The following is a 26,396-nucleotide window of genomic DNA, read 5'->3' as shown; positions in this document are numbered from 1 at the left end:
AGCTTTATCTTCCATCTCTTTAAGAACTTCCTCAACCTTGTTGCCAAACAGGCAGTCCTGATTTAAAGGAGCATCCAACAATTTAGCTTTAACATGATCAGGCAAAGATTGCTCCTTAAGCCAAGCATGCCTTCTGAGCACAGACCCAGTAACAGCAGCCCTGCAAGAGGTCTCTAATGAATCAAAACCACATCGCAAAGTATGTTTTCCAACTCGTTCAGCAGAATGCATTAAATCCTGTAATTCTTTATTTTCCACACAGTCAGGAATCATCATCATTTTCTGTTTAAGCAGTCCAATAACATGTTGCTGATACTTTAACATATGAAACTGGCAGTTTAAAGCCCTAATGGCCAAGGTAGCAGAAGTGTAAACCTTCTTACCCCATCTATCCAGCGCCCTGGAGTCTCTATCAGAAGGGGTAGGATTTTAAGCAGTAGAAGCCTTAATGCCCTTGGGCCTCTGTGAAATAGTCTCTGGATCTGCAATAGGATTTTTGAAAAGGAACTTGCGGGACTCAGGGACCCTGTAGTATCGGTCAGGTTTTCTGGGAGCAGGAGGCAGGGAATCAGGGGCCAAACTAGATTCTGAAAAAGCATCAACAACGTCTAGTACAGGAGGAATAGCTAAAGGCCTATGCTGAGGCAGGAGAAGAAAATCCCTAAGCCTCTTTTTTGAATCAGAAAAATCCTGGATTTCCCAGTGGAAATGCTCCCTTAGAATATCTAAGGTTTCCCCAAAAGAAAAATCCTCAGGAGGGGAAGCAAAGGGAATGGAGTCCTCTGCATCAGAATCTTCATAAGTAGATAACGGCAAATCCAGATAATCAGAAGAATCAGAAAAAACAGAATCCTGATCAGAAGATTCATAATCAACTTTAGTCCTAAGCCTCTTAGAAGGGGGGGGGGGGGTTGGCTACCCCAGATTAGAGTTATTAGATCTTCAGCCATTCTTATAATTTGTTTTTTAGGCCTAGAGGCCTGAGCGTCGTTTTTTTAGACATGGATCGAGATTTAGGCATAAGTAAAGGAGGAGGCATCAGTTTAATATGCAAGTCCGTAAGCCTGAATGCACCCTCAAAAGCCAGTGCCTGCAAAGTGGCTCCGGACCCATCCAAGGTAGAGACATCTACGGGTTCCATAGTTGAAGCATCTCGCAGTATTCCGGACTCCGAATGGGTCTTAGTAGAGGCCCGCGAATCAGGAGTAGCGGGTATCAGGGGCTGCAAAAGCGCCTTACTGAGTACCGGCGAACTGGCGGCTGGCTTAGGAGAAGCCTCGTCGGCAGTTTTGGACCTTGGTGGCCTGTCTCTGTCTTTATCTTTGCATTTTTTTGGAATCCCGGTAGTCGGATGGCTAACAGATGACATTTCTGGCCTGGGGGCTCAGAAGCCCACAAACAGTCTACACCACTCAACAGGAAAGGCAGGAAACAAGTCCAAATTTTTTTTTTTTTCTGTTTCCCAGATGCTCTCCCTGTACACAGCAGGAGTGCCTGAAATCAGAACATGATCCCACTGCACCCAGCCGAGCGAGCAAACGAGATGGGCCCAGAAGGAGCATCCAAACACAAATCCACAAGAGGGGCGGGCAGCACCAAGACCAACACCAAAACAAAAACAGGGAGGGTGGGTGGGACCAACTGAAGAGCAGAGTCAAAACCTCCAGTTCAGTCAATACTCCTGCAACACACAGTTAAAATCAATTTAAATACTGTATTTTTTTGAAAAAAAAGTGCAGATAAAGGTACTTAAATTCTCTTATACGTTCCAGTTGAATACAGCAAGTTCTTAGCCAGCCAAAGCTGAGGTTTTTAAGCAGAAAATATTTCACACTGTACCACTTAAATAGGCAAGGACAGGAAATCAAAGAATGTGGCTACCCCCACACCTGTAATTACTAGCAAATAACAAAATTCAGCAAACACTGACTAACTTCCAGTTCAGTTAATATTCCTGCAACACACAGTTAAAATCAATTTAAATACTGTATTTTTTTGAAAAAAAAGTGCAGCTAAAGGTACTTAAATTCTCTTATACGTCCAGTTGAATACAGCAAGTTCTGTGTTGGAGGGAAGCCTTCTGGCTTAGTTTTTTTTTTCTTATAGCTGGCCAGTTTTCTGGTTTCGGCACTCAAATCTGTTTCTTTGATCTCAGCACTTGTTCAGAAAAAAAAAAAAAAAATTTCATCTGCTTTTACTGTATTGTGTTTCTACCTACTTTATTTTACTTTTGCATCATCTTAAAAGTACTCAATTGTATTTATTACTGCTTGGTGTAACTCATTCTAAGCCTTTTGGTTTAAACACTTGGGCTTTGGACCAGTTGTTTTGCACTGAGAGGGTTTGTGGTCTGCACTGTAGTGGCAGAACAGGTAGCTTACATCCTTCTAGGTTGGGAACTGCTGATTGAGGGCTCAGTGTCTGTTATTCTAAAAGTGTATTAATTCTGGTTTAAGCATTTGGGCTTTCAGGCCAGTTATTTTACATTAAGAGGGTTCGTGGTCTGCACTCTTGTGGGAGGAGAGGCTGGACTCTGCCCTTCTGAGCTGGGAATTTCTGGTTGAAGGCTTATAGTGCATGCATATCTGAACTGCTTCTTACTGAAGTTGGTGAGCCTTGTTTGCTGTAGCATAGACTGGATTCGGGCCTGCTGGATCTAGCTTTGTTTGGGTAACTTGAGCACTAATCCAGGCATTCTCTAAAGTATTCAATTGTATTTATTACTGCTTGGTAGTAACTTGATTAAAGTAGTCTTTTGGATTAAGCACTTGGGCTTCAGACCAGTTGTTTTACATTATGAAGGTTTGTGGCATGCACTGTGGTGGCAGGACAGGTAGCTTTCATCCTTCTAAGTTGGGAACTGCTGATTGAGAGCCCAGTGTCTGTTATTCTTAAAGTGTATTAGTTCTGGTTTAGGCACTTGGGCTTCAGGCCAGTTATTTTACATAAAGAAGGTTTGTGGTCTGCACTCTTGTGGGAGAAGAGGCTAGACTCTGCCCTTCTGAGCTGGGAATTTCTGGTTAAAGGTTTATAGTGCCTGAATATTTCAACTGTATCTTACTGAAATTGGTACACCTTGTTTGCTGTAGCATAGACTAGATCCAGGCCTGCTGAATCTAGTTTTGTTTATATGCTTGTTTGTTTGCTTGTTATTTCCCTGGAATGCAAATTCCACCTAATACGCGGCTTCTCAGCACTTCTGTGGATCACTAGTGATATCTGCATTGCTTACTGTACTTATTTCCTTGTTTCACTTGAAAGAAAGTTACTGTTTGTCATTTTTGCATTTAAGTTACATGTAACACATTGCACTTAAGTTACCTGGCACTTGTGCGCTAAAACAATTATATAAGTCAGCACTAAAAATTAAAAGCACTACACCCTCACTCCCCACTGGCCCTAGTTTTCAATTATTAAGGAATTCCCAATATTATTCTAGCATGTCCCAAAGGTCAGTTGTCAATCTCCTCTCCGGTCCAGCTGGTGAATCTGGGAATCTTGAGGCAATGTTACAACTGCCTCATGTACACAGACAACCCTCTCCTCCACCCAACAAATTCCAACACATGAGAGATGCAACCATATAGCCAAACTGGAGGCTAAGCTCTCTCAACTCAGTACTGGCATAACCAGTCAGGAGGAGAAGGAAACCACACTCACTACAATTCCAGTCTCACATAGACCTACCATGACAGCAAACCAAACACATAATCACACAAAAACATACTCGGAGGCTCTAAATAAAGATCTGCCTAAGCAGCAGAGTCCTCCAAAGCAGACACCCAAGCAACCGCGACCCCAAAACAAAACACATGCAACACATATCTCACAAAGCCAGTGTGCCAAACAGTTACAGCCCTTAAGACTAAACAACACACCTGATACACTTGTAATAGGTGACTATCGTCAGGCACACTGACGTCCTGCTCACCAGGCTGAACAAGGAGAGGGTCACGGTGAGCAGCCTGTCGGGCGCTAGGATCCGCCACATAACACAAGCACTCAGGTCACTCCAAGGCAAGTACAAATATGACTCAGTCATCGCCCATGCTGGTGTGAATGACCTGAGACGTACCTCCCTGGACTACATGAAAAGAGACATAAAGGAGCTCTCTGAGCATATAGCCCAGGCCGGTATGACCCTGACCTTGAGTAGCATCTTACCCTCACCAAGAATGATGCCACAATATGAAGACAAGATGATCAATTTCAACAATTGGCTGAAGTACTGATGTCATTCAAAGGGGATCCGATGCCTGTCAGCTTGGGATGATATGCTCGACAAGCCACGATGCTTCGCTAGGGACGGCTTGCACCTGTCACCCCTGGGCTTTCGGATATTGGCAAAGGCTCTTGCTACCCCCATAGTGCCTTTTTTAGGCAAGGCTCAAAAGACAAACCCACCTCCATAGGTATCACAAGGGATAACAAACTAAGAGTAATGCTACTCAACGCCAGAAGTCTAAACCTCAAGATGCACACACTCGAAACTCTCCTTAGCATGGAGAACATAGATATCTGTGCAGTAACAGAAACCTGGTTCAGGGCACCCGAGAGCACCCCAGCACTACCAGGTTATACCTCATACCATGCTTTTCAGCCCCAAAACATGGACCGAACCACAAAAGGAGGGGGAGTATCGATATTCATCAAAGATACCCACACCTCCAGGTTGGTGGCAAAGCACGAAGCATCAGAGACTATCCATGTGCAACTAACAGTGGGTAAAACTGCCTTCCAGTTTATAGCCTGCTACAGACCACCCTCCCAAACCCAGGAACCCCACTCGGCCTTTCTGAGAACACTGAAAAATATGAAGGTCTCCCCAAACACCATTATATTGGGTGACTTCAACTACCCAAACATAGACTGGGAGCATTACTCTAGCTCCAACACCCTAGCCCAAAGGTTCCTGGAATTTATAAACTCAAATGCTATGCAACAACTTGTTACCACTCCCACAAGAGGGGAAAACATACTGGACCTGATCATCACCAACATGGGGACTCTATGCTCCAGACCAGAAGTGTATCCCTCACTGGTAAGATCAGACCATAAAATAATCTCACTGGATATTCACATCCCGACCCCACCCCCTGCCCAGAAAACCACAGTGAAAAACTTCTCTAAAGCAAATTTCACATTCCTCAAAACCGAGGTGGAATCCTTCAAAGCCCCCGGGCCTGTGGAAAATACAGTCCAGACCGCAGAATCCTTTATAAACGCATTCTATGAACACCTTCAGGAATGCATGGATCATGCGATCCCAAATAAAACCAAGACCCAATCCTCCAAAGGCAGATGTCCTGTCTGGTGGACCCCAGCCATAAACAAACTATACAATAGAAGGAGGAAGCTACTAAATGATAGAGCAAAATCCCAAAAAGGGAAGGCATCACTGATCAGTATTAGCAAAAAACTACGGGCACTCATAAAATTGTCTAAGGCCAGCTTCGAGAGAAAAATTGCACAGGACACTAAGGATAATCACAAGGCTTTCTTTAGTTATGTTAGGAACCTGGGTGGTAATTCCCAGATATGCTCAGAATTAGCCCAAAATGACAAAATACACTGAACCCACAGACATTGCCAACATCCTAGCTGACAGGTTCAGCACAAACTTCTCCCCCCCTTCCCCACCAAAAGGGCAAATATCTATCCCAGCAGAGTGCTGCCCCCTGACATCTCAGATGCTCAGGTAAGAGCCACCCTCTCCAAAGCAAAAAACAAAGCATCAATGGGACCCGACAGTGTCCCGGGCTGCGTCCTACATTAACTCCAAGAAGAGCTAAACCCAAACATAAAACTACTGTTCAATCTCAGCCTTACTACAGGATATGTGCCCAAAGAGTGGCGTACAGCAACAGTGGTCCCTCTCCATAAAGGTGGTGCCTCAACAGATCCTGGAAACTATCGCCCCATAAGCCTGACTAGCTTGGTCTGCAAAGCTATGGAAAGGATCATCATGGACCTCATAAATAAAGATATTGGGGACCTACAGACACTGGATCCTACCCAGTTCAGCTTTGTTAAGGGCAGATCCTGCCTCTTAAACCTGGCTGATTTCTTTGAAACAGTCACCAAGGCCATTGACGAGGGGAAGGTGGTCCACACAGCCTACCTGGACCTCGCAAAAGCCTTCGATACAATACCCCACTCGGGCATTATAGATAAGCTCACCAGCTTAAATATAAACCCCTATGTCACTAGACGGATTGCAAACTTGTTCAAGGACAGAACCCACATGGTTAGAATTCCTGGAGCCATGTCAGACTCCAAACCAGTTACAAGTGGCGTCCCACAAGGCTCAGTTCTGGGACCTCTCTTGTTCGGTATATATTTCTCAGAGGTACAGGCCAACACGGAAGGACTGTGGCTAACCAAGTTCGCAGAGGACGGCAAACTGGGAGCCATAATCGACTCTCCTGCCGACACAAGCATCCTCCAAAAGGGCCTCATAGAAACAGACAACTGGTGCCAGAGCCATGGCCTCAAGCTAAATGCCAAAAAGTGTATAGTCATCCCCTTTGGCAAAAACAAAGTGCACACAAATTACCACATAGGTGGTAATCCATTAAGTACAGAAGAAGTAATTAGGGACCTGGGGACCAAGTTGATAGCAATCTCTCATTTGACAACCACGTGGCCAAAGTGGTTAAAAAACATTTTATATAGCCCACCTAATCATGAACGGATTCACATCTAGAACAGGGGAGGTCATCATGCCTCTTTACTCATCCCTCATCAGGCCCATAATTGAGTACAATGCCCCTTTTGGGATGTACCTTACCAGACACCTGCAGCAACTGGAAAGACCCCAAAAGTACCTCACCAAGAGGATCAAAGGGCTCAAACAGATGCCATATGCTGCCCGGTTAAAGAAACTCCAGCTCTACTCAGTGGCATACCGCCTGTTCAGAGGCGATATGTGCCTGACGTATAAAGCCATGTCCAACCCGGAATTAATGGACATGCTTCACCTCAGAAAATCCAAATCCCATCGAGCTACGCGCTCGAGAGACTTGAACCTCAGCACTGAAATAAATAGGACATGCTGGAGGGACAGATTCATAACCCAGAGGCTCCCTTCACTCTGGAATAAAATCCCAGTCCAGGTTAGGCAGAGTCCCTCACTGACTCTCTTCAAGAGGAATCTTGATGAGTGGATGGGAGATCGTAGGTTTACCCAGTATATCACTTCTGTGTCACTGTTAGACAGAGGCACAGTATACTAACCTCGAAAAAGGGCATAGCAAAATAAATTTAAAATGGGTAGTGAAAGCCAAACACATTCTGGCTAGGCTTATAAATGCCCTAGAGCAGATAGCCTAGTATGAACCTATGAACCTATGAATTAAACCGAAAACCGAAATATGTACAGATGAAAATATACTGACGACGGATAGTGCGCTGATTAAATAAAGCACAAAACCGACAGTAAGGTACGTCGTGTTCAGGGCCTAGGCAAGGAATACAGTACGAATGAAAATCTTTATGAGGTATTTGCTTTCCACAAGTAATGCAATTATTAACTTTTACTGACATCGGTAAGGAGCAAAAAAAGTTTCCCCAACGGGGTACTTAGCTTTAGTTGAAGACTTCGGTTCTGAAACTCAAACGAAAATTTCAGGAGTCGGCCGACCGGCACTTGCGAACTGCTTCTGCTTCGGGCACTGCACGGCAAGAAAGACTGATGGCATCGGCTGCATGTTTTATACCCTTGACGACCTGATGTCATGGAAGAAGGGACAGCAACCGACACAGGACCCAAGACTTTGTTAATCAGGCTGACTGAGGGCTACCTGCAAGCAGATAATCCAAATGTAATGACTGCAACAGTGAAACCCGAAGAACATCTGTCCCTTCCATGAAACGCTGAAGGCATCTACCCTCCAGGCAAGTGGAGAGTGATCCTTGGTGCAGAATTTCTTCAATTGTCTGTTCTGGAGGGAGGCAAACAAATCTACCTGAGGTGTGCCCCACTGGTGGACAATGTGTAGAAAAATGTCCCTGTTCAGCATCCACTCATGCTAGAGGGGATGTTCTACTTATAACATCCGCTTGTTGTTTGCCCTGGGAAGGGATGTATGTTGCCTGCAGGGATAAGTTGTTTCTAGAGGCAAGGTCCCAAATTTGGATTGCAATAACTGCGGCGGTGGTGCTGCGGTACAGTTTTCGCCTTACAGATAGATGTTGCCCTGTTCGATTCTCAGCTAGAGCGTCTTCTGTGTGGAGACACGCATGAATGGGCATACCTTCGTTGAAGTTTGTGCGTCAGAGCTGGCAACTCGGCACATAAAAATCTACTGCCAATCATTAGCGGACCGGAGTTCCGCTGTGGCGACCCCTAACTGGGGAAAGCCGAAAGACACAACATTCGGCAAAGAAGGTAGGACTTGGTTCCTCCTTGTTTTCTGAGGTACCACATGACTGTGGTATTGTCTGTAAAGACTTGAAGGGGGCTTGGATGCAGGATTGGGAGAAAGGCTTTCAGTGCCAAAAACACTGCTGTCATTTCCCTCACATTGACATGTTTCTTTCGGAGGGTAGGATGCCACGTCTCCTGTACCTTGAAGCCCTTCATGGTAGCCCCCCATCCTAGGTCTGATGCATCTGTATGCATGTACTGGGTTGGGGTGGGGGTTGAAATGGAAGACCTGGGTTCATTTGTACTTGCTGAATCCACCACCTAAGTTCTGCTTTGAGGAAGGGTTAAGAGTGTAATCTGAAACTCTAGAGGGTGTTCATGTTGAGACCACACAGTCCAAGTACCACTGCAGTTTTCACATATGCATTCTGGCCAAAGGCAGCATAGGGATGATGCCTGCCATCAACCCCAGGACCTTTAAGAACTGTCTTGCAGATATCTGCTGAATCTGCATTAGGTCTTGGAAGTGGGCAGAGAGGGAGAGAACTTTGTCCTGAAGGAGGAATGCCCACATCAGGTATGTTCTGATCCTGCAGCCCAGAAAGATTTTGTCCTGCTGGGTGGTTAGTGATGATTTTGGAAAATTGAGGGTGAACCCCAGGCTCTGAAGCAGGGAAATGGTGTACTGTAGATGGTTTTGTAGGCTGTCCTCTCTTTCTGCCAGAATGAGGATGTTGTCTAGGTAGAGATAAATTTGGACACCTTTGGTTCTGGAAAAGGCTATAGCTGGAGCTAGGCATTTTGTGAAACATCTGGGTGCAGTAGATAACCCAAACGGCAAGGCTGTAAACTGAAAGTGTTAACAGGGCCCAGTGAAACTTAAGTATTTTCTGTGGGAGGGTTTAATTCGGATAGGGAGTTATGCCTCCTTCAAGTCAAGTATGGCCATAAAGGCTTGAGCTGGCAACAGTGGAAGAAGGGTTTGTGGGGATAACATTCTGAATAATGGAACATTTAGGAATAGGTTTAGAAAGGACAGATCCAGTATTGGCCTCCAAGGGCAATCTTTTTTGGGGACAAGAAATAATCTTGAGTAAACACCTTTTCCTTCCTGTCCTGGAGGAACAGGTTCTATAATTCCGTGTTTCAGAAGGTCCTGCAGGACCTGTGGAATTAGATGTAGTTGATTTTTTGGGGGAAATGGAATGCCTCTTGTAAAGGGCTTTTCCTTCCAAGACAGGAAATATTCTTCTAGTACTATTGCCAGCACCCAGCAGTCTGAGGTGATGGATCTCCACAGGGGGAGAGGCAGGCTGACAAGGGGAGGTGGGCAAGGCAGTCATGCATTGATAAAGTCATTTTGGTCATGAAAGGGCTGTTTTTGAGTACGCTGCTGGTCTGGAGTTGGTTTGCCTCCTGGGTCCTTTCCTGTGCCTGGAAGAGGATGGAGTAGCCACGGAGGGTGTTCTCTTGACAAAGGTAGTCTTAGCAGGGTAATTTCTGTAATATTTAGGAATGGAAGATACCAGCAGGTGCTTGATGTCTTGAAGCTCTCTCTTTTTCTCCTGAAGGTTTTTAAAGAGGTTTGCAGACTGTTTACTAAACAGCATGCTGTGGTCTAGAGGGGCATCCAGAATTTTTGACTAAGTCCTCTGGTGGGGATTGAAGGCGTAGCCATGAATATCTACATAGTACAGATGCAGTAGCAGTGTAACTTGTAGAGGTCTCTGCTGCATCATAACTACATCTAATAGAATGTCTGGCCACTTCGGAAGCCAGGAACAGTTTTGATGCCACCTCTTGTCTTGCTAGGGCAGTCAGGTAAGGATGACAGGAGGACAGAAGCTTGTGATACAAGGTCTAAAGCGTATTTTATCATATGGGTTTGGTAGTTGATAGCACTGAAGGCTAGGATGTAAGAGGTATAAACTTTTTTGCCTATCCTGTCCATGTTTTTACTGACTTTGTCAGTAGGTAACAGAGACAATGAAGGAATCAGTCCTGATTGCTTGTCAGGGGATACAGCAATCACTGCTGGGTCAGCCATGGGTGGTTTGACCAGGATTTTTTGCTCATCTGGTACCTTTACAGAAACGGTCAGGCCTCTTAGGAGTAGGAGACAGAGTCTGTGTTTTTAGATGCTGCTGAGAATGCATCAAAGTAGCCAAGTATGACTGGAGGGATGGCTGAAGGGGAAGGAGATTCCACATGAAGCAACTCAAAGCATCTCTTTGAGTTTCAGTCATTTGGGAAGTGTCCTATTTAAAATATTCTTTCCTTTTTGTGATGGTTTCCCCAAAGGTGATATCCTCTGGTGGAGAGTCCCCTTCTATGGATTCCTCATCAGGGGAGTAGTATTCTAGAGGGGAGGCTATTTGTGATGAGTAGGTAATGGATTAATCTGTGGATGAGTAGTAAGCCACCTGTTCTTCCCCTTATGGGCGGTGGGGAGGCAGGGGAGAAGCAGCTGAGGCAGGCCTAGGACTAAGAACAGGAATGGTGGAGGGGGAAGAGGCCGTGGGCCTAAGAGCCATGAAGGCCTGCATCAAGTAGTTGGTGAATGACTGCCAGTCTGGAACTCCCTTCTATGGGTGGAGGTAGGTGCTTTGTTTTCTACTTCCTTTTCAAAGGAGTAGCTTTAGGAGAAGGCCTAGTTTCAGGGGTCTGAATAGGAGTTGGGACTTCAGGCAAGGGCATTCTCAGTCAGTCCGGCATGTCTGGTTCCTCCTCGACATCAGTTGGGACAAACGTCTGAGCTCTCTCTATGGACATGCTGGCCGCAACTTCTGAAGCGACTTCCTCATGGGGAGTTGCTGAAGTAGTATGTTCCAACAGACGTCCCTCAACCCCTAAATTGGAAGCTGGCGGGACGTCCAATGGAATCTTGGCCTTTTTCCATGGTGGCCGACTTGGGAACCCATCCTGAGTGCTAGATTTTTTTAGCCTCTGGTTTTCTAAATATAGATTTAGGGCAGCCAGACAGCTTTGGAGTATCTTTGGTACAAAGGATTGACAAATCAGGCAAGAGGTATGGTCGTGTTCTTGGCCTAGGCAGAAAACGCAATGGTCATGCATATCCTTATAAGGAATCTGGTGCCTATATCGGCATTTGCCCTTCTTGGAGGACATTGGCTAACAGTAGGGTACAGCAAACCAAGCTCAAGCAAGAATTTACAACAAAATCCCCAAGGGGGTACTTAGCTTTAGACATCTTCAAAGTAGAGGAGTGAAGCGATCCATATGATGGTCAACTGCAGCTGAAAAGTTCTGAGGTCTGTGTGTGCAAACGTCACATTTAAGGTCCCTAAGTTTATAGCCCTACGTTTGATGTCCCATGCACCTACAGCAACCGGGCTTAAGCTTTTGTACAAGAAGCCGACGTTAGGGTCACCTGACATGGAAAATCCCCACACTAAGAATACTGCAACATAGGAATAGAAGGACATCTATTAAGTGCTTGAAACAGGAGGCATGAACTTAAGTGTGTTTGCTTAAAGCTGTATATGGCCAGGCATCTTATTTCCTGTGATCACTTGCCTAGTACTGTTCCAGTTTCTTGTCCTCTACATCAAGTAGACCCACCTACCCACACTTTTTTTTATAACCATCTGTACACACTGAATATTGACTCCTTGCTTTCATAGGTGAAATGTACTGTTTGCATGCATTTTTTTTTCTTTGCTGAAAATTCCAGATTCAAGAAGAATGGCAGGAAAAAAGCTACAGACAGAACTGGTGGGAGTGTTTCTTTCATCATCTGGCTGTTAGGTCAGAGTTTTACATGAGATTCTGTGTGGGAGATTTTTTACCTGATACAGGTAGGCCTGTGTTTTCTTGGACCACCAGGTGTCTGGGATAGTCTCCAACTAGACAGGATTGATTTCTACTCTGGTCTCTGTGCAAGGTAACTTTTAGATAGGAAGAAAGATGTCCCTTGTATTAACTTTAGAAGGAGGTCATCCCAGGGTGCATCAGCTTTCCCCCTGCTTCACTGGCTTGTTTCATCAACCACCTACACTGATGATGGGGAGGGGATTAGCCCCTTGAGGTTTTCAGATCTAAGATCGTAGCACTTGCGGCATCTTCTCCTCTTCTCCTAGGGCCTGCCAGTCAGCTCATCTAGGCTTGGTTGAGAAAGTCCTCACCAGGGTCTTCGCCCAGGTATAAAAGACTAGGCACCACTGCTCTTGGTGGGACCTGGAATCATGGATGTGGGACATCAGCCATAGATTTTTCTGGTTGGGCACAAGAATGTAACCTGGTGCAGGCTTTCGTTTGTCAAGTACCACACTTGGCTTCTACTCAGCTGTGTATGGGTCTCGTCTGGCATGTTGCAAGTCAGTTTCAAAATCAGATCTCCGCTTCTGTGCCAAAGATACAGGATCTCAAAAAGACTACATATACCACCCCTTTCTAGGGCTTTGAGGAAAGCCAAAACATGATGTACATAGCAATGAACCATCTTGGATGCAATGATTGGGCCTCTGACCTTTCGCACCGAGTAAGAGTGTAGATTTTGTCTTGGATTCTTGGAAATCAGAAATGCATGGCTCTTCTCTTGAAGCATACCTAAGAATCAGATGTACTGAATAAATGGTTTGTACTCATGAAATGTAAATCTTTTTGCCCCAATAACTTGTTTATTTAACATTTGTTTGCCAGGATAGTCCAACTGGACAAGTGTCCATTTTCAGCAGAGTCCTGGGGAAAAAAACTCCATACATTTACAGAGAGAAGAAAAAATTACAAAAGAGACATTACAGAGTAGTGGCATACAGATTGTAGACTTTACAGCCATTAGTACAAAATAAGAGGATATTCCCCCTTTTGGTTGGAAATACAAGTGTACAAAATACACAATGAGAGTAGATAAGAACCTGGTAGAGCATTGCAAGATATTTCACAACTGAATAAGTGTATATAAATGTTTAAGTTTCCATATATACATTCACACAAATACACATGTAAGAGCATGCGCACACACACACACACACACACTAACACACACAGATGGGGGTATAGAAATAGTGAGTGGACAAGGCTTCAGGGGGTCAATTACAGCTGCATATATGGTTGGTGAAGACGTATGTTTTAAGCAGGCTTTTGAAGGAGACTGTGGAGTCTTGTAGTCTGAGGTCAGGGAGAAGGTTGTTCCATATTTTTGCTATTTCATGGGCAAATAGTGATTCCCTGGAGTTGTTTTTGTATGTGATGGTTTCGACTAAGGGTTAGTTGGAGGACCGAAGTTGTCTATTTGAATTGTAAAAGTTCAGCATGCCATTCAGGTCAGGGGTTTTCTCAGGCTGGTACAGAATTAGATGAGCTAGGCTGAGTTGATGGTACCTTAACAGGTTCGGAAATTCAAGTCGGTGCAAGGTGTGTAGGGAAAGGCAGTGGTGGGATCGTGACTTGGCATTGGTAGAGAATCTAGCAATTTTGTTGCAATGGATGGAAAGTTTATTAAGGTCAGTTTTGTAAAGATTAGTTAGAATTGGGGAGAGTAGAGTAGATAAGAGATGGGTCCTGGCTATTGCAATTTGAAATTCCATGGTTAGATAACTTTTACAGCAATAGGGGGAACCTAGCTTTTTGTAGACTTTAGTGATAGCTGTTGATATGTGCTTTGTGAATTTGAGTTGCTGGTCAATGGCAACTCGTAGGAGTTTAGCCTCAGTGATGGGGTGATTTGGGTTTTGCTGGCGGAGAGTACAAAGAAAGTAAAGTTGCTTGTTTTAGTAGAGTGGAATAGCATTAGTTGTGTTTTCTTGGGATTTAGTATGAATTGTGAGTTAAGCCAGTTCTGTATTTCAGAGAAGGCTTCTTGGGCTTTTTGTTGGAGAAGTTGAATGTTGGGTGCAGAGCATATGAGAGTTATGTTGTCAACGTACTGGACTATGTTGGCTTTAGAGGTAGCTGAGTGGAGTTGGTTTGTGAAGATATTAAAAAGAAGGGGTCCTAGGATTGATCCTTGCAGCATGCCTAAGGAGGTTGGGAGTGAGGAGGATAGAGTTATGCCATATGACGGACTGTTGGCGGTTATCTAAAATTTAAACTTAACACCGTGTTCAAAATGTTCAAAACGAAACCAATGAGCTGCTACCTTCTGAAGTTCTTATGCTGCTATGAATGGTGACAGGCCATAAATACCCTCTGGAACTTGAAGCCACTAGCTGGGGTACAAGTCATAATATAGTAAAGACACCCACTTTAGACTTGATCGTTGACTTGGTACAAAGGTAAAACAAGAAAAACTAAAACAGAGGGTACAGATACAGGACTTTCTTGACCTTCCATTTGTTAACCACTTCAGTAAATGTCACAGCCTGCAAAACTGTACTGAACGGCTTTCCAAAAGTATGGGATTTCAGAAGCTAAAGGTTGCATCATCCCTACCTGAAGTCCATCAGAGATACAGGAAAAGTGAAAGTCAGAGATGAAGAAAAACCCTCAATTGAGAAATTAACACATTTAACATAACTGGGGCAGCTCGGGATATATATGGCTAGGCTTTTAAGCGCTCCAGCGCCGTTAGCCTAGTAACCTCCTATGAGCCTATAACCTCCTCATATTCCTCTCTTGCACACTTCCCTGTATCCAAAATGAAATGAAATGTTCAAGGGGAAAGACGGGGTACTTTTTATAATGCCAAGCTGAGTCTTGGCTTGTATAGCTAGCTACTACTACAGCTGCTAAAAGGCCATGCCCAAAAGGAGTGAATCCATGCTGTGGCACTCAGAAGTCTACAGATGACTCTTGATAGGGATCCATGAGCTGCAGTATTTGACAAAAGCTTTAAGACAGTCTGGGGTAGAGACTATCAAAACAGAAGCAGACTGTATTGACTAGGACACAGCAAAATCAATCAGTGAAACTCTCGCAACTCTCCCCAGGTCATTTTAGCCATGTACAAAAGGAAGGGAGCACACTGCTGATCAGAATATGAAGGGCACACAGTATGGCTCAAGAAGTCCAAAAAGTGAGCTGTCACCATGGACTGGCTTGGCTTCAGAAAGCCTCAGAGACTCCTGCCAACAATCCCATGGCTGCAGATGAGAGTACTAGCACTGATGCTGAAAGCCTAGCCCTTTTAGCTTTCTGTGTTGTAGTATTAGCAGCAGAAGGGATTTGTTCCTTGTAGTGTAGCTTCAGTTGATTGTAAGGGCACATTACTTGCTCTTCAGAGGAGATGTACTGATTTGCTCTTCAGAGGAGATGTACTAATGTCCATGTCTCTCCGATGATGACCTCTGTTGTGCTCAACTTTTCTTGGAAGAAAATTAAGTTCTCTTTTGTAGCCTTAGAGACAGTTCTTCTGCAGCTTTTCTACATATAGGTTAGGGCACTGAAAGGCTAGCAAAAATAGGAAATTGGATTGCAGTCAGGAGAGAGACTACTTAACAAGGCAAGTTTACATTATGAGAGCATTCCTGGCAGAAAAAAATGAAACAGACTACATTACCAATAAGTTAGGAGACACATATGCAAACAATAAATGTAGTATTTTACCAACTTATAAATTATCTCTGTTAAACTAAAATGTTAAAATCAGAGTTCTTTGTGCCAAGGTGAAGTTATGGGCTCATGGGTACTCTCTGCTGGAACCGTAAGCCTCAGTCTAGGACGCCCTCAAAGTACTCACACAGGGCTTCCTAGAAGCCAGTGTCAAAGGATCTGACAAATGGATTCACTTGGAATCCATTTTATTTATGACTTCACTGATTTTTTTCTCAGAGACCGAGCAAAGAAAATTCCAGGCACATCCTTTAGCAAATAAAGGGACAACAGACCATTCATTCTTCTTATCCGTTCAAAGTAACAAAGGTTCCTCAAGTTGCTAAACTCAAAATCAGGGAGGTGGTGATCACTGGGCCAGACAAAAAAATCCACAGGGGTGGACAAGAATTGTTTAAAAGTAAAGGTAGTCCCCTTGATGAAGGTGAAACCACCAAAACTTTTTTTGACAAAAGTATGCACAATCTCTTGTACAGATGTTCACATAACAGACAGTCTGATCTCCCTTGAGCTTGTGTGCCTTCCTTTCCTTGAGCCACACATTGTTCAAAAATAAGCAATCTGAAGCTCTTGCCTTTCTATTTGAAGAAAACAAATACCGCTTCTGAGACACAGGATCACATGGACTGCCTGTGCGTCTACATTATTTTTTTTTTATTTAAAACACCTTATAAAAACACAACTACTCTGACAGTGGTATAATCCAAGGGAATACATGTAGCATTACAGGCGCTGGCCCTGCACCACAATCTTTTGACCAACTGCACATCCTTGGATGTGACAGCTAGAAATATTAAGGGTAATAATACACACTTGTAAAAGCAACACAAACTGCTAAAAGAGAGAGATATTTTTAAAAGCACTACCTCCATGGCACAGAGGGACAAAGATCTGACTGACCCAGATGGCAGACGTCTGTTCTAGTGCCAAGTTGCTCAACATGGGAGTATGGGTATGAACTTCCTATGGTGGTCAGCTCACCTTGGGGGATTAAAGAAGGTTATAAGGCACCCTGCATACTGGCAATTACTACAGAAACAAGAGACTCTACAAGTATGTAGTACATGTAGAAACATAGCTAGGGTGGAGCAAAGGGAGCAGTATCCTCAGGTGCAAGACGTCAGGAGGCATGATCCTCAGTGTCAGCATTCAGAAACTGAATGCTGATACTGCATTTGCTTAAGTGCCTCAGCCCTCCTTGTGTAGTCTAGTGCAGTACAGACATTCAGAAAGTAATGCCAGCAATGCATTTTCTGTCAAGGCTGAAGCTTCAGTGTTGTATTTAACTACAGCAAGCTGCTTGTTCCATTTGTAGCAATTAGTCTATTATAGTTTGAAGTATAGAAGGGGCTTTTTTTGTTAAGTCCTCACATATGAGAAAGAACATTTTTTTTTTTTTTTGCTGAGAACCACATCGGTCAAGACTTTTATTACGTTCCTCAACTTAGAGTTGAGAGGCACCAGACCGTGAATGGCTCCAGGTGCTAGTTCAGCAAGTTGTGGCAATAAGTGGTTGGCACTTCTGCTTGGCTCACTAAGTGACCTCTACATCACAGCCATCATGAAGTATGTGTGAAAAGACACATGCTCACAGGCACAGACAAATCAGGCCTTGACACTTGCAAGCATGCCCATCAGCACCTGGGAGAGAGGGTAGGTCAAGAAAATAAAAAACAAAATATCTTACAGTTGATTAGCTGACAGCTGTGCTGTGACCAGTTCTCAACCCGATAAATGGGAATAAAATACAATAAAAAAAAAAAAACTAAGAGTAGAAACAAAAAAGATGCAAAGGTGCATACATTTCTAATTACTGGAATAAAAACTCCAGCAAAACAGTGTATTTTTTCTTCAGGAGTGGAATAAGAGGAAAAAGGGGAAGGGATGTAATTTCATCTAATCAGAAGTCATATTCACAAGATAATTTCTACAGAATGGTTGAGACACAAACTTGAGAGAAAAATGCTACAAAAGCCATGCTAAAAAGCACCCCTTCTGCCTGATGGAGGTCAGTCGAGAAAGAATGTCCTGCAGCCCAAGCCCTGAAGTTGCATCTTAAAAAAAAAGACTGCAGTTTTTTCAGTTTGCAGATGTACATAAATATTTTTAAGGAACCAATTAATTTGAGTTAAGATTTTTTTCCACAACTACAACAAAAATCATAGTGAATAAAAATGTGTATGTCACCATACGAATGGTTTTAACATTACTGTTTTCTCTTCTCACTAGTACATATCAGAAAAAAATGCAAAATAAAAATACAACATAGAATGAGAAAGCTATGACACTTCGATGACAGTTAAAAGAAAATACGAACATTTAACAAATGTACCCCTAAATTCTTATCTGTAGCCATATGGATCTGGTTACAAGTTATACAACACATGCAGTAACACTCCAAGGCTTTCAGCAACTCTAAAAAGCAATTACAAGTTTTTTTTTTTTTTTTTTTTATAATTTATTCCTCACTATATTCTTCCAATTTGAACAAGCAAGCAATATGCATTAAGCTGCTCATTAATCTCATTAACTTTTACGATCACAAATACAGCTTACCTATAAAACCTGTTTTCCACTCTCTTTCTGATGGTGCTAAGGTCTGTAGGATAAGTTATCACAGTGCAATACATTGGATAGGCGCCAAGGTCTACTGGAGCAGAAAACAGAGTTGATATCTCTAAAGGAAGATAAAAACAATTACAAATTGTAGGGACCTCAAAAAACAGGTATTTTCATTAAACCACTAATTCCAAATAAGGCATGTATTATTATACAGATTCAACATCAAAATGCTACACTAACTGGTTGTGGAAAGACTACGAATACACCTGTCCTAACTCCAGAATCTAAAAGGTAATGGAAAAATTGCGTGGAATAACAGAGACTATTCTGCATTCACCAAATGGTGCACCCCAAATAAAAATGTTAATAGATCAATGTGATTATCCTCTAGGAATTTGCCCTTGATGGAGATGGAAAAGAAATACCATAAAAGGAGAGACAGACCATCTCAACCTTAATTATTTTCAATTTAAATATGAAAGGATAAGAGTCTAAGAAAAAAGACTACCAACTATTTGTTACCAAGTCCTTTACCTTAAAGCATCCAAAATTTCAAAAGGTATCCACTTTAGTCTGTGGGTAACAGAACTTCTGAGCACACAGTGAGTTAAACTATTTATGCAAATAAGAGAAAGATGAGAGGAACTGGTTAAAGGAAGCCATTCATAACTTGAATCCTAAAGCCTACTCTGCAGGGGATTGCAGGTTATAAATAGCTGTGCAAAATCTTACCATAACCATAGATGGCCTTTCTCTTCCATGCTGCAGTATTCATAACATGAAGGAGATCCTCGCCTAGGTGATCCAAACATCTGGCCAGTATACCAAAGACTTACGCTACTGCAAGGTATGTGCGACACTGCCCATAGAACAGCCATCTGCACGTACCATCCTCAGAACTGAATGCCTCAGTCAGAACACCAGTCCAAGGATAAGAGGAAACTGGGTAATACCTAAAGAAGAGCATGAACCAAGGGGGAAGAAGGGTGGGATAGAATACTGCAACATGGAAGAGAATGACATCTATGGTTATGGTAAGATTTTACACAACTATTCTATGCCTTTCTATTCCCATGTTGCAGTATTCATAACATGAGGGAGAACACCAAAGCTCATGAGTGAGAAGGGGGCAGGAGCACAAGAAGTCTCCATAAAGCCATGCAGAATTGCTCTAGCAAATCCTGCTATGGATATGGAGATAGAATCCAGCTTGTAGTGTTTTGTAAATGTACAGACAGAGGACCAAGTAGCTGCTTCCAGGATAGAAACAGTGTCCATGCCTTTAAAGAAAGCTCCAGAGGAAAGCACCCCTCTAGTGGAGTGGGCTTTAACAGAAGAAGAAAGCACCCCCCCCCCCGAGAGACACAAGAAAAATAAATTGCCCTAGAGATCCAAGATAAGATGAAACTGTCTGTTTACAGACAGGTTTTCCCAGTGCTCTGGGATGAAAGGAATCAACTGTTCAGACTTTCTAATGGATTTGGTCTTATCCAAATAGAAAAAGAGATGTCTGTGTACATCCAAGGTGTGCAGCATCCCTTCAATGTAATCTTGAGGAAAAGAGAAAAAGGGTGGGTAAGTGAATAGACTGATCGAGGGACACCATTAACCACTTTAGGCATGAAGAAGGGTTGGTACGAAGGGTCACCGTACCCTTGTGAAACATCAGAAAAGGTTGGCAAGCTGATTAAGCTTGGAGTTCTGAAACTCGCCTATCAGAAGTACTGGCTACCAGTAAAAGTTGTCCAAGTGCAGAATTTTTGGGAAGAAGGGGCGTTCAAATGGAGTCTAGGTCAGTTTTTCCAAAACAAAATTCAGGTCCCAGGGAGGAGGAACAGGTTTCCTGTGAGGTCTGATGTGAAGGACGCCTTTTAAAAAAAGTTCAACCTTTAGTCTAGAAGCTAAAGGGGGTGACAAAGGCAGACATGCAGAAATGGCTGATAAATGGGCCTTAACTGAAGAATAAGCCAGTCCAGCCTTGAGCAGCTCACACAAGAAAGGATTAGGGGAATAGCCACTGAAAATGGATCTAGCCTCTTATTAAGGCACCGGATGGAAAACGTCTTCCATTTGGACAAGTAGGATCTCCTTGTATTAGGTTTCCTGGCCTCCTGCAGGATTAGAAGCACATCCTCAGAGAAAAGGTGTCTAAAAGGAAACAGACGCCTATCACCCACAAAGTCAAGTTCAGAGTTGCTAAATGTGGTTGAATAAGAGATCCCTGGTCTTATGTGAGTAGCTCCACCCTGTGAGGTAACTTGTGATGATTGCCCTTGGCTAATTGCAGAAGAGGAAACCAATGCTGTCTTGGCCAAAAGCTCATCACCAACAAGACTTTTATTTGTCCTTCTGTACCTCCAGCAGGACTTTCAGAATTAGGGGGAAATGTGTACAGAAACATCCCCTTCCATGAGAATGACAGGGCATCCTCCTTCCAAACCAAAAGGTGTGGGACTCTGGCACAAAAAGTACAGTTGTGTACCTACCATAAATGTAGATGTTCGAGTGTATTCACTGTTGCAGTCATTACATTTGGGTTATCCTGCTGGCAGGCTACCCGCAGTCGGCCTGAATTCCAAAGTCCTGGTCCAGCGTCGGTTGCTGTCGCCTCTTCCCTGACGTCAGTGCGCCAGGGGTATAAAAGATGCAGCAGACGCCACTTTCTTCATTTTTTCTTGCCTCAGATGTCAGGTGCCCCCAAAAGGGTAGGCTAAAAAACGTAGCTTATAAAAGCATGCAGTAAAATAAACAATCCCCTCATCTACAAGCAAATACACCACATAGGTTGTATAGAATAGAGAAGTACAGATAAGTCCCAGCAAAGAAAGGGGGATGGTGGGAGGGTAACCTGGACTGCAACAGTGAATACACTTTAACATCTACATTTATGGTAGGTACACAACTGTACTATGTTCATCATGTTTCACTGTTGCAGTCATTACACTTGGGTTGAATCCCAAAGCTGAGGTTGGGCGGCTGGGCCTAAACAGAATTAGAAGTGGCTATAAGGCCCTGCAGAACTGCAGTGGCAAAGCCTGCTCTGGATTTAGAGTAAAGAGGTAAGTGGTAGTGCTTAGTAAAAGTGTGCACTGAAGTCCAAGTTGCGGCCTCCAAAATATCCTTGGTTGGTACTCCTATGAGGAAGGCTGCTGAGGTGGCTGCTGCCCTGGTAGAATGTAGTCTAATGCCCTTAGGCACTGATTTGCCATGTTGCGAATAGCAGAAATGAATGGAGTGTCCTATCCATTTTGAAATAGTCTGCTTTGAGATGGCCTTTCCTTGTGATCCTGTAGCATATGCCACTAAAAGTTGCTCAGTCTTTCTGAAAGCTTTCGTTTTGTCCAGGTAGAAGCGTAGCTGTCTGTGTATGTCCAAAGAATGCAGAAGTCCCTCCCCTTTATTCTGTGGGTTTGGGTAAAAAGTAGGCAAATAGAGCCAACACTGGACACTACCTTAGGCATAAATGTTGGGTTTGTCCTTAGAGAAACCCTGTCTGGATGGAAGATAATAAAAGGTTCCATAGCCATTAATGCCTGTAATTCTGAGACTCTCCTTGCTGAAGTTATTGCTAGGAGCAGAGCTGTTTTCCATGATAAGAATTTTATCTCAGCTGTATTGGCTGGCTCAAAAGGAGGCAGTGTGAGTTTTTCCAAGACAAAATTGAGGTCCCATGCAGGTATTGGTGCTCTCCTAGGAGGTCTTATGATTTTGGCCCTCCTGAGGTACTGCCTAAGCAATGGATGTGAAAAAATAGGTGGGTCCGTATTGTAATGAGCTGAAATGGCAGAGGCATGGATCTTAACTGATGAGAAGGACAGGCCTTTGTCCAGCATCTCCGTTAGATATTGTAAAATCTGAGGAATATTTGGAACAAGTGTGTCAATTCCTTGTGCCTGGTTCCAAGCACAGAATCTCTTCCATTTTTCTGTATACGATTTTCTGGTGCTGGGCTTCCTGGCCTCCAAAATAACATCCATAACCGCTTTAGAGAGAGGGGTATTCTGAATGGTTACACTATCCGCCATGCAGCTAGATTTAGGGTTCTGAGTTGGCTGTGCAGGATCTGATTGTTTTGTTGGGTCAGTAAATGAGGAATTTGAGGCAATGTCCAGGCTGGGCCTTGAGACAAGCTCCTTAGGATTGGGTACCAGTGTTTGGTGTGGCCAATGCGGGCAATCAGTATCATTTGTGGCTTCTCTTGTCTGACCTTTAGGAGTACCTTGGGGAGGAGAGGCTGTGGAGGAAAGGCATAGACTGTAAGGTTGTTCCAGATGAATGACAAGGCGTCCACTTTCCATGCTTGCCTGTGATAAGTCCTTGTGCAGAATCTCTGAAGTTGGCAGTTGTGAGGGGAGGCAAATAGATCTATGTCTGGGCATCCCCATTTCCTTGTTATCATGTTGAAGATTTGTGGTTCTAGTTTCCACCCGTGAGGATCCATGAGGTTTCTGCTTAGTTCATCTGCCAGAGCATGTTTTTTTCCTGGCAGGAATTGTGCTTGCAGGTGTACTTGATAAGTCAATGTTGTGTTTCACAAGATCATGGCTTGTCTGCTGAGGGGGTAGGAATGTGTGCCCCCCTACTTGTTTATGTACATGACTGTGGTGTTGTCCGTCTATCAGCAGCTGTCCTGGATGAAGTAGGCCCTTGAAGGCTGTCAGGGCATTTTGTACAGCTAGCATCTCTTTTTGATTGATGTGAAGATGCCTTTGGCTTGCGGGCCATGTGCCCCGAATACATTTTCCAGCCATGTGTGCCCCCCAGGCATAATCGGATGCATCTGTTGTTAGTGTTTGCCTGGCTGTGGGTAAAGTGAATGGCTGTCCCTTGTTGTGGTGACAGGCCTGTGCCCATCGAAACTCCTGTTGCAGGCAAGGAATGAGTGAAATTAATGATTCCAGGCTGTGGCAATGTTGAGTCCAAACACTTTTTAGATACCATTGTAGTTTCCTCATATGCAGTCTCGCATATGGAATTAGCAGAATGCAGGATGCCATGTAGCCCAGAGCCTGCAGAATTTTTCTTGCAGATAACTGGGTTTTTGTTGTCGTGCTTTTGAAGTAAGAAGTCAGTTGCCTTTGTTTGTCTGGCATGAGATAAGCCATCTGGGCAGTTGTATTTAAGCTTACACCCAGGAATATTATCTCTTGAGAGGGTACTAATTTTGATTTCTTTTCATTTACTGTGTACCCTTGGCAAATTAGTAATCTTTTTACAAACGCCAGATGCTTTAGTAGAATGTCTTTGGTCTCTGTTTGAATAAGGCAGTCATCCAAGTAGGGATATATTTGAATTCCTCTGTCTGCAAAATGCAATTACTGGTGCCAGGCATTTTGTTTAGACCCTGGGTGCAGTAGATAAGCCAAAGGGCAGTGCAGAGAATTGGTAGTGCATTGAGCCAGCTATGAATCTGAGGTATCTTCTGCAAGATTGTCTGATTGGGACATACAGGTATGCCTCTTTGAGGTCCAAAGGTACAAGCCAAGCCCGCTTGTCCAGCATGGGCAGAAGTTGCTGCAGAGTCAACGTTTTGAATTTCGGAATGTCCAGAAAAGTATTTAGAATAGACAGGTCCAGAATTGGTCTCCATGCTTTGTCCTTTCTTGGTACTAAGAAAAGTCTTGAGTAAAATCCTTGTCCCTGCTCTTGTTGTGGCACTGGCTGAATAGCCCATATGTCCATGAGAGATGAAACTTGTTTTTGTGCCTCTGCCCATTGATTGTGTGGCAGGTCTGGCATTACCTTTTGCCTTTGGAAGGGTATGGAAGTGGAACCTGTAGCCTGAGAGACTATATTTAAGACCCATTTGTCCTGGGTGATCATGTGCCAATTTTGTGAAAAAAGTGTTAGCTTTCCCCCTAAGGGTGCTGCCAAAAGATAAATGCTTAGCATTGGGAAGTCATTGGGACTGTTTCCTATATGGTTGTGATTTGTCTTCTCCGCTTTTGGAGGTAGAAGCTCCCCATTGTTTGGGCCTGTATGAGCCCTGGGGCTGTTGCCTGCCTCTAGGGCGTCTGTATCTGCCTCTTTGTGGCCTGTCTGACACGGGAAAGGACCAATTCTTAGACGGCCAGTTCCTGCTAAATCTGAGTGGCTGTACCTGTAAGAAACCCTTTACTGTCTGCATAGATTTAGCTTTATCCTCCATTTTCTTCAACACCTCTTCTGCCTTAACACCAAACAAAGTATCATGCTGTAATGGAGCATCCAATAATTTTGTTTTAACGTGATCAGGCAGAGTTTGTTCCTTTAACCAAGTATGTCTTCTAATGACAGAACCTGTTACAGCGGCCCTGCAAGAGGCCTCCAGTGAATCATAACCACATTGCAAAGTATGCTTTCACACTTGTTCAGCTGCATGCAATAGATCCTGCATTTCCTTGTTCTCAGAACATTCAGAATTTGACAATATTTTCTGTTTTAGCAGAGACGTTAAGTATTGCTGATATTTAAGCATATGAAACTGACAATTTAAAGTCCTTACAGCCACGGTAGCAGAAGTGTAAACATTTTTTCCCCATCTGTCCAGAGCCCTTGAATCCCTATCTGAGGGGACACGGTTTTTTGCAGTAGCGGCCTTGACCCCTTTGGGACCCTGACAAATAGTTTCTGGGTCAGCAGCAGGGTTTTTATATAAAAATTTATGAGAATCTGGAACCCAATAGTATTTGGCTTAACAGGTGCAGGAGGTAAAGAGTCGGGAGACAGGCCAGACTCTGAAAATACATCTACAATGTCTAGAACAGGTGGAATAGCAAGAGGTCTGTGCTGAGGTAGTAAGAGAAAGTCTCTGAGTCTTTTCTTAGACTCTCAGTAATCTTGGCTCTCCCAATGGAAATGCTCCCTCATGGTATGCAGGGTTTCCCCAAAGGAGTAATCCTCAGGAGGAGAAGCTGAAGGAATAAATTATTCAGCATCAGAATCCTCATAGGGAGAGTATCCATGTTCAAGAAGAGACAGAGGAAATGGAAACCTGATCAGAGGGATCATATTCAGTGCCTTGCGTAGGCCTCATATCAGGAGGGGGATGGGAACCCCTGATCAAAGTAATTAGGTCTTCGGCCATTTTGAGCATCTGTTTCTTAGGCATGGAAGTCTGTCTTGGAGAATGCTGTACTTGTTTTCCTTGTCTTTAAAACTGTTTTAGTCTTTGTCTTGGATGCTGAAGTTGGCTTGATATACAGCTGTGTAGGTCTGAAAACACCCTCAGAAGCCGATGCCTGCTTAGTAGCTCCAGACCCAACTGAGGGATTAGTTTCTGAAGGCCCAATACCTTGAGTATCCAGAGGCCTAGTTGTCTCCACGTGGGAGTCGGAGGCGGCCTGTGGATCTGAGGTAGCGGGTTGTCAAGGGCTGCGAAAGTGACTCACTGAGAACTGGCGAACCAGCGAATGGCCTAGAAGAGGCTTCGTCGTCGGTTTTGGACCTCGGATGCCTGTCCTTTTCATTTTCCTTGTGCTTTTTATGAACTCCAGTTGTTGGCTGTTCAGACGGCATTATATAGTTAAACCTTCGGCCAAAGTAATGAAAAGCAAAATTGTACCGACGTTTAATAGTACGTTGGTTAAATCTACCACAAAACCGACAACTAGCAACGTCGTGGTCAGGGCCTAGGCAAGGAATACAGTAAGAATGAAAATCCTTATGAGGTATTTGCTTCCCACAAGAAATAAAATTGTTAACTTTTTCTGACATCGGTCTGGAGCAAGAAAAAAGTTTCCCCAACGGGGTACTTAGCTTTATTGAAGACTTTGGATCTGAAATTTAATTTCAGAAATCTCAGGAGTCGGCTGACCGGCACTTGCGAACTCCTTTTGCTTCGGGCACCGCATGGCAAAAAAGACTGAAGAAAATGGCATTGGCTGCATCTTTTATACCCCTGGCACACTGACATCAGGGAAGAGGCAACAGCAACAGACGCCGGACCAGGACTTTGGAATTCAGGCCGACTGCG

General features: G+C 43.7%; 1 protein-coding gene across 1 annotated transcript in view; it reads right to left on the bottom strand.

Moving 5' to 3' along the window:
• Window positions 1-26,396, bottom strand: part of BRWD3 (bromodomain and WD repeat domain containing 3) — a 1,896,258-nt gene that overhangs the window by 575,245 nt on the left and 1,294,617 nt on the right. Inside the window, exon 30 of the mRNA XM_044057276.1 lies at window positions 18,437-18,557. Coding sequence (XP_043913211.1) covers window positions 18,437-18,557 — 121 coding nt within the window. The remainder of the gene's footprint in view (window positions 1-18,436; window positions 18,558-26,396) is intronic.

This window comes from Protopterus annectens, chromosome 15.part0, assembly GCF_019279795.1.
Source record: "Protopterus annectens isolate FY-2018-M chromosome 15.part0, PAN1.0, whole genome shotgun sequence".
NCBI classification, from domain to species: domain Eukaryota; kingdom Metazoa; phylum Chordata; order Ceratodontiformes; family Protopteridae; genus Protopterus; species Protopterus annectens.
This window is presented reverse-complemented; position numbering and strand designations above follow the sequence as displayed.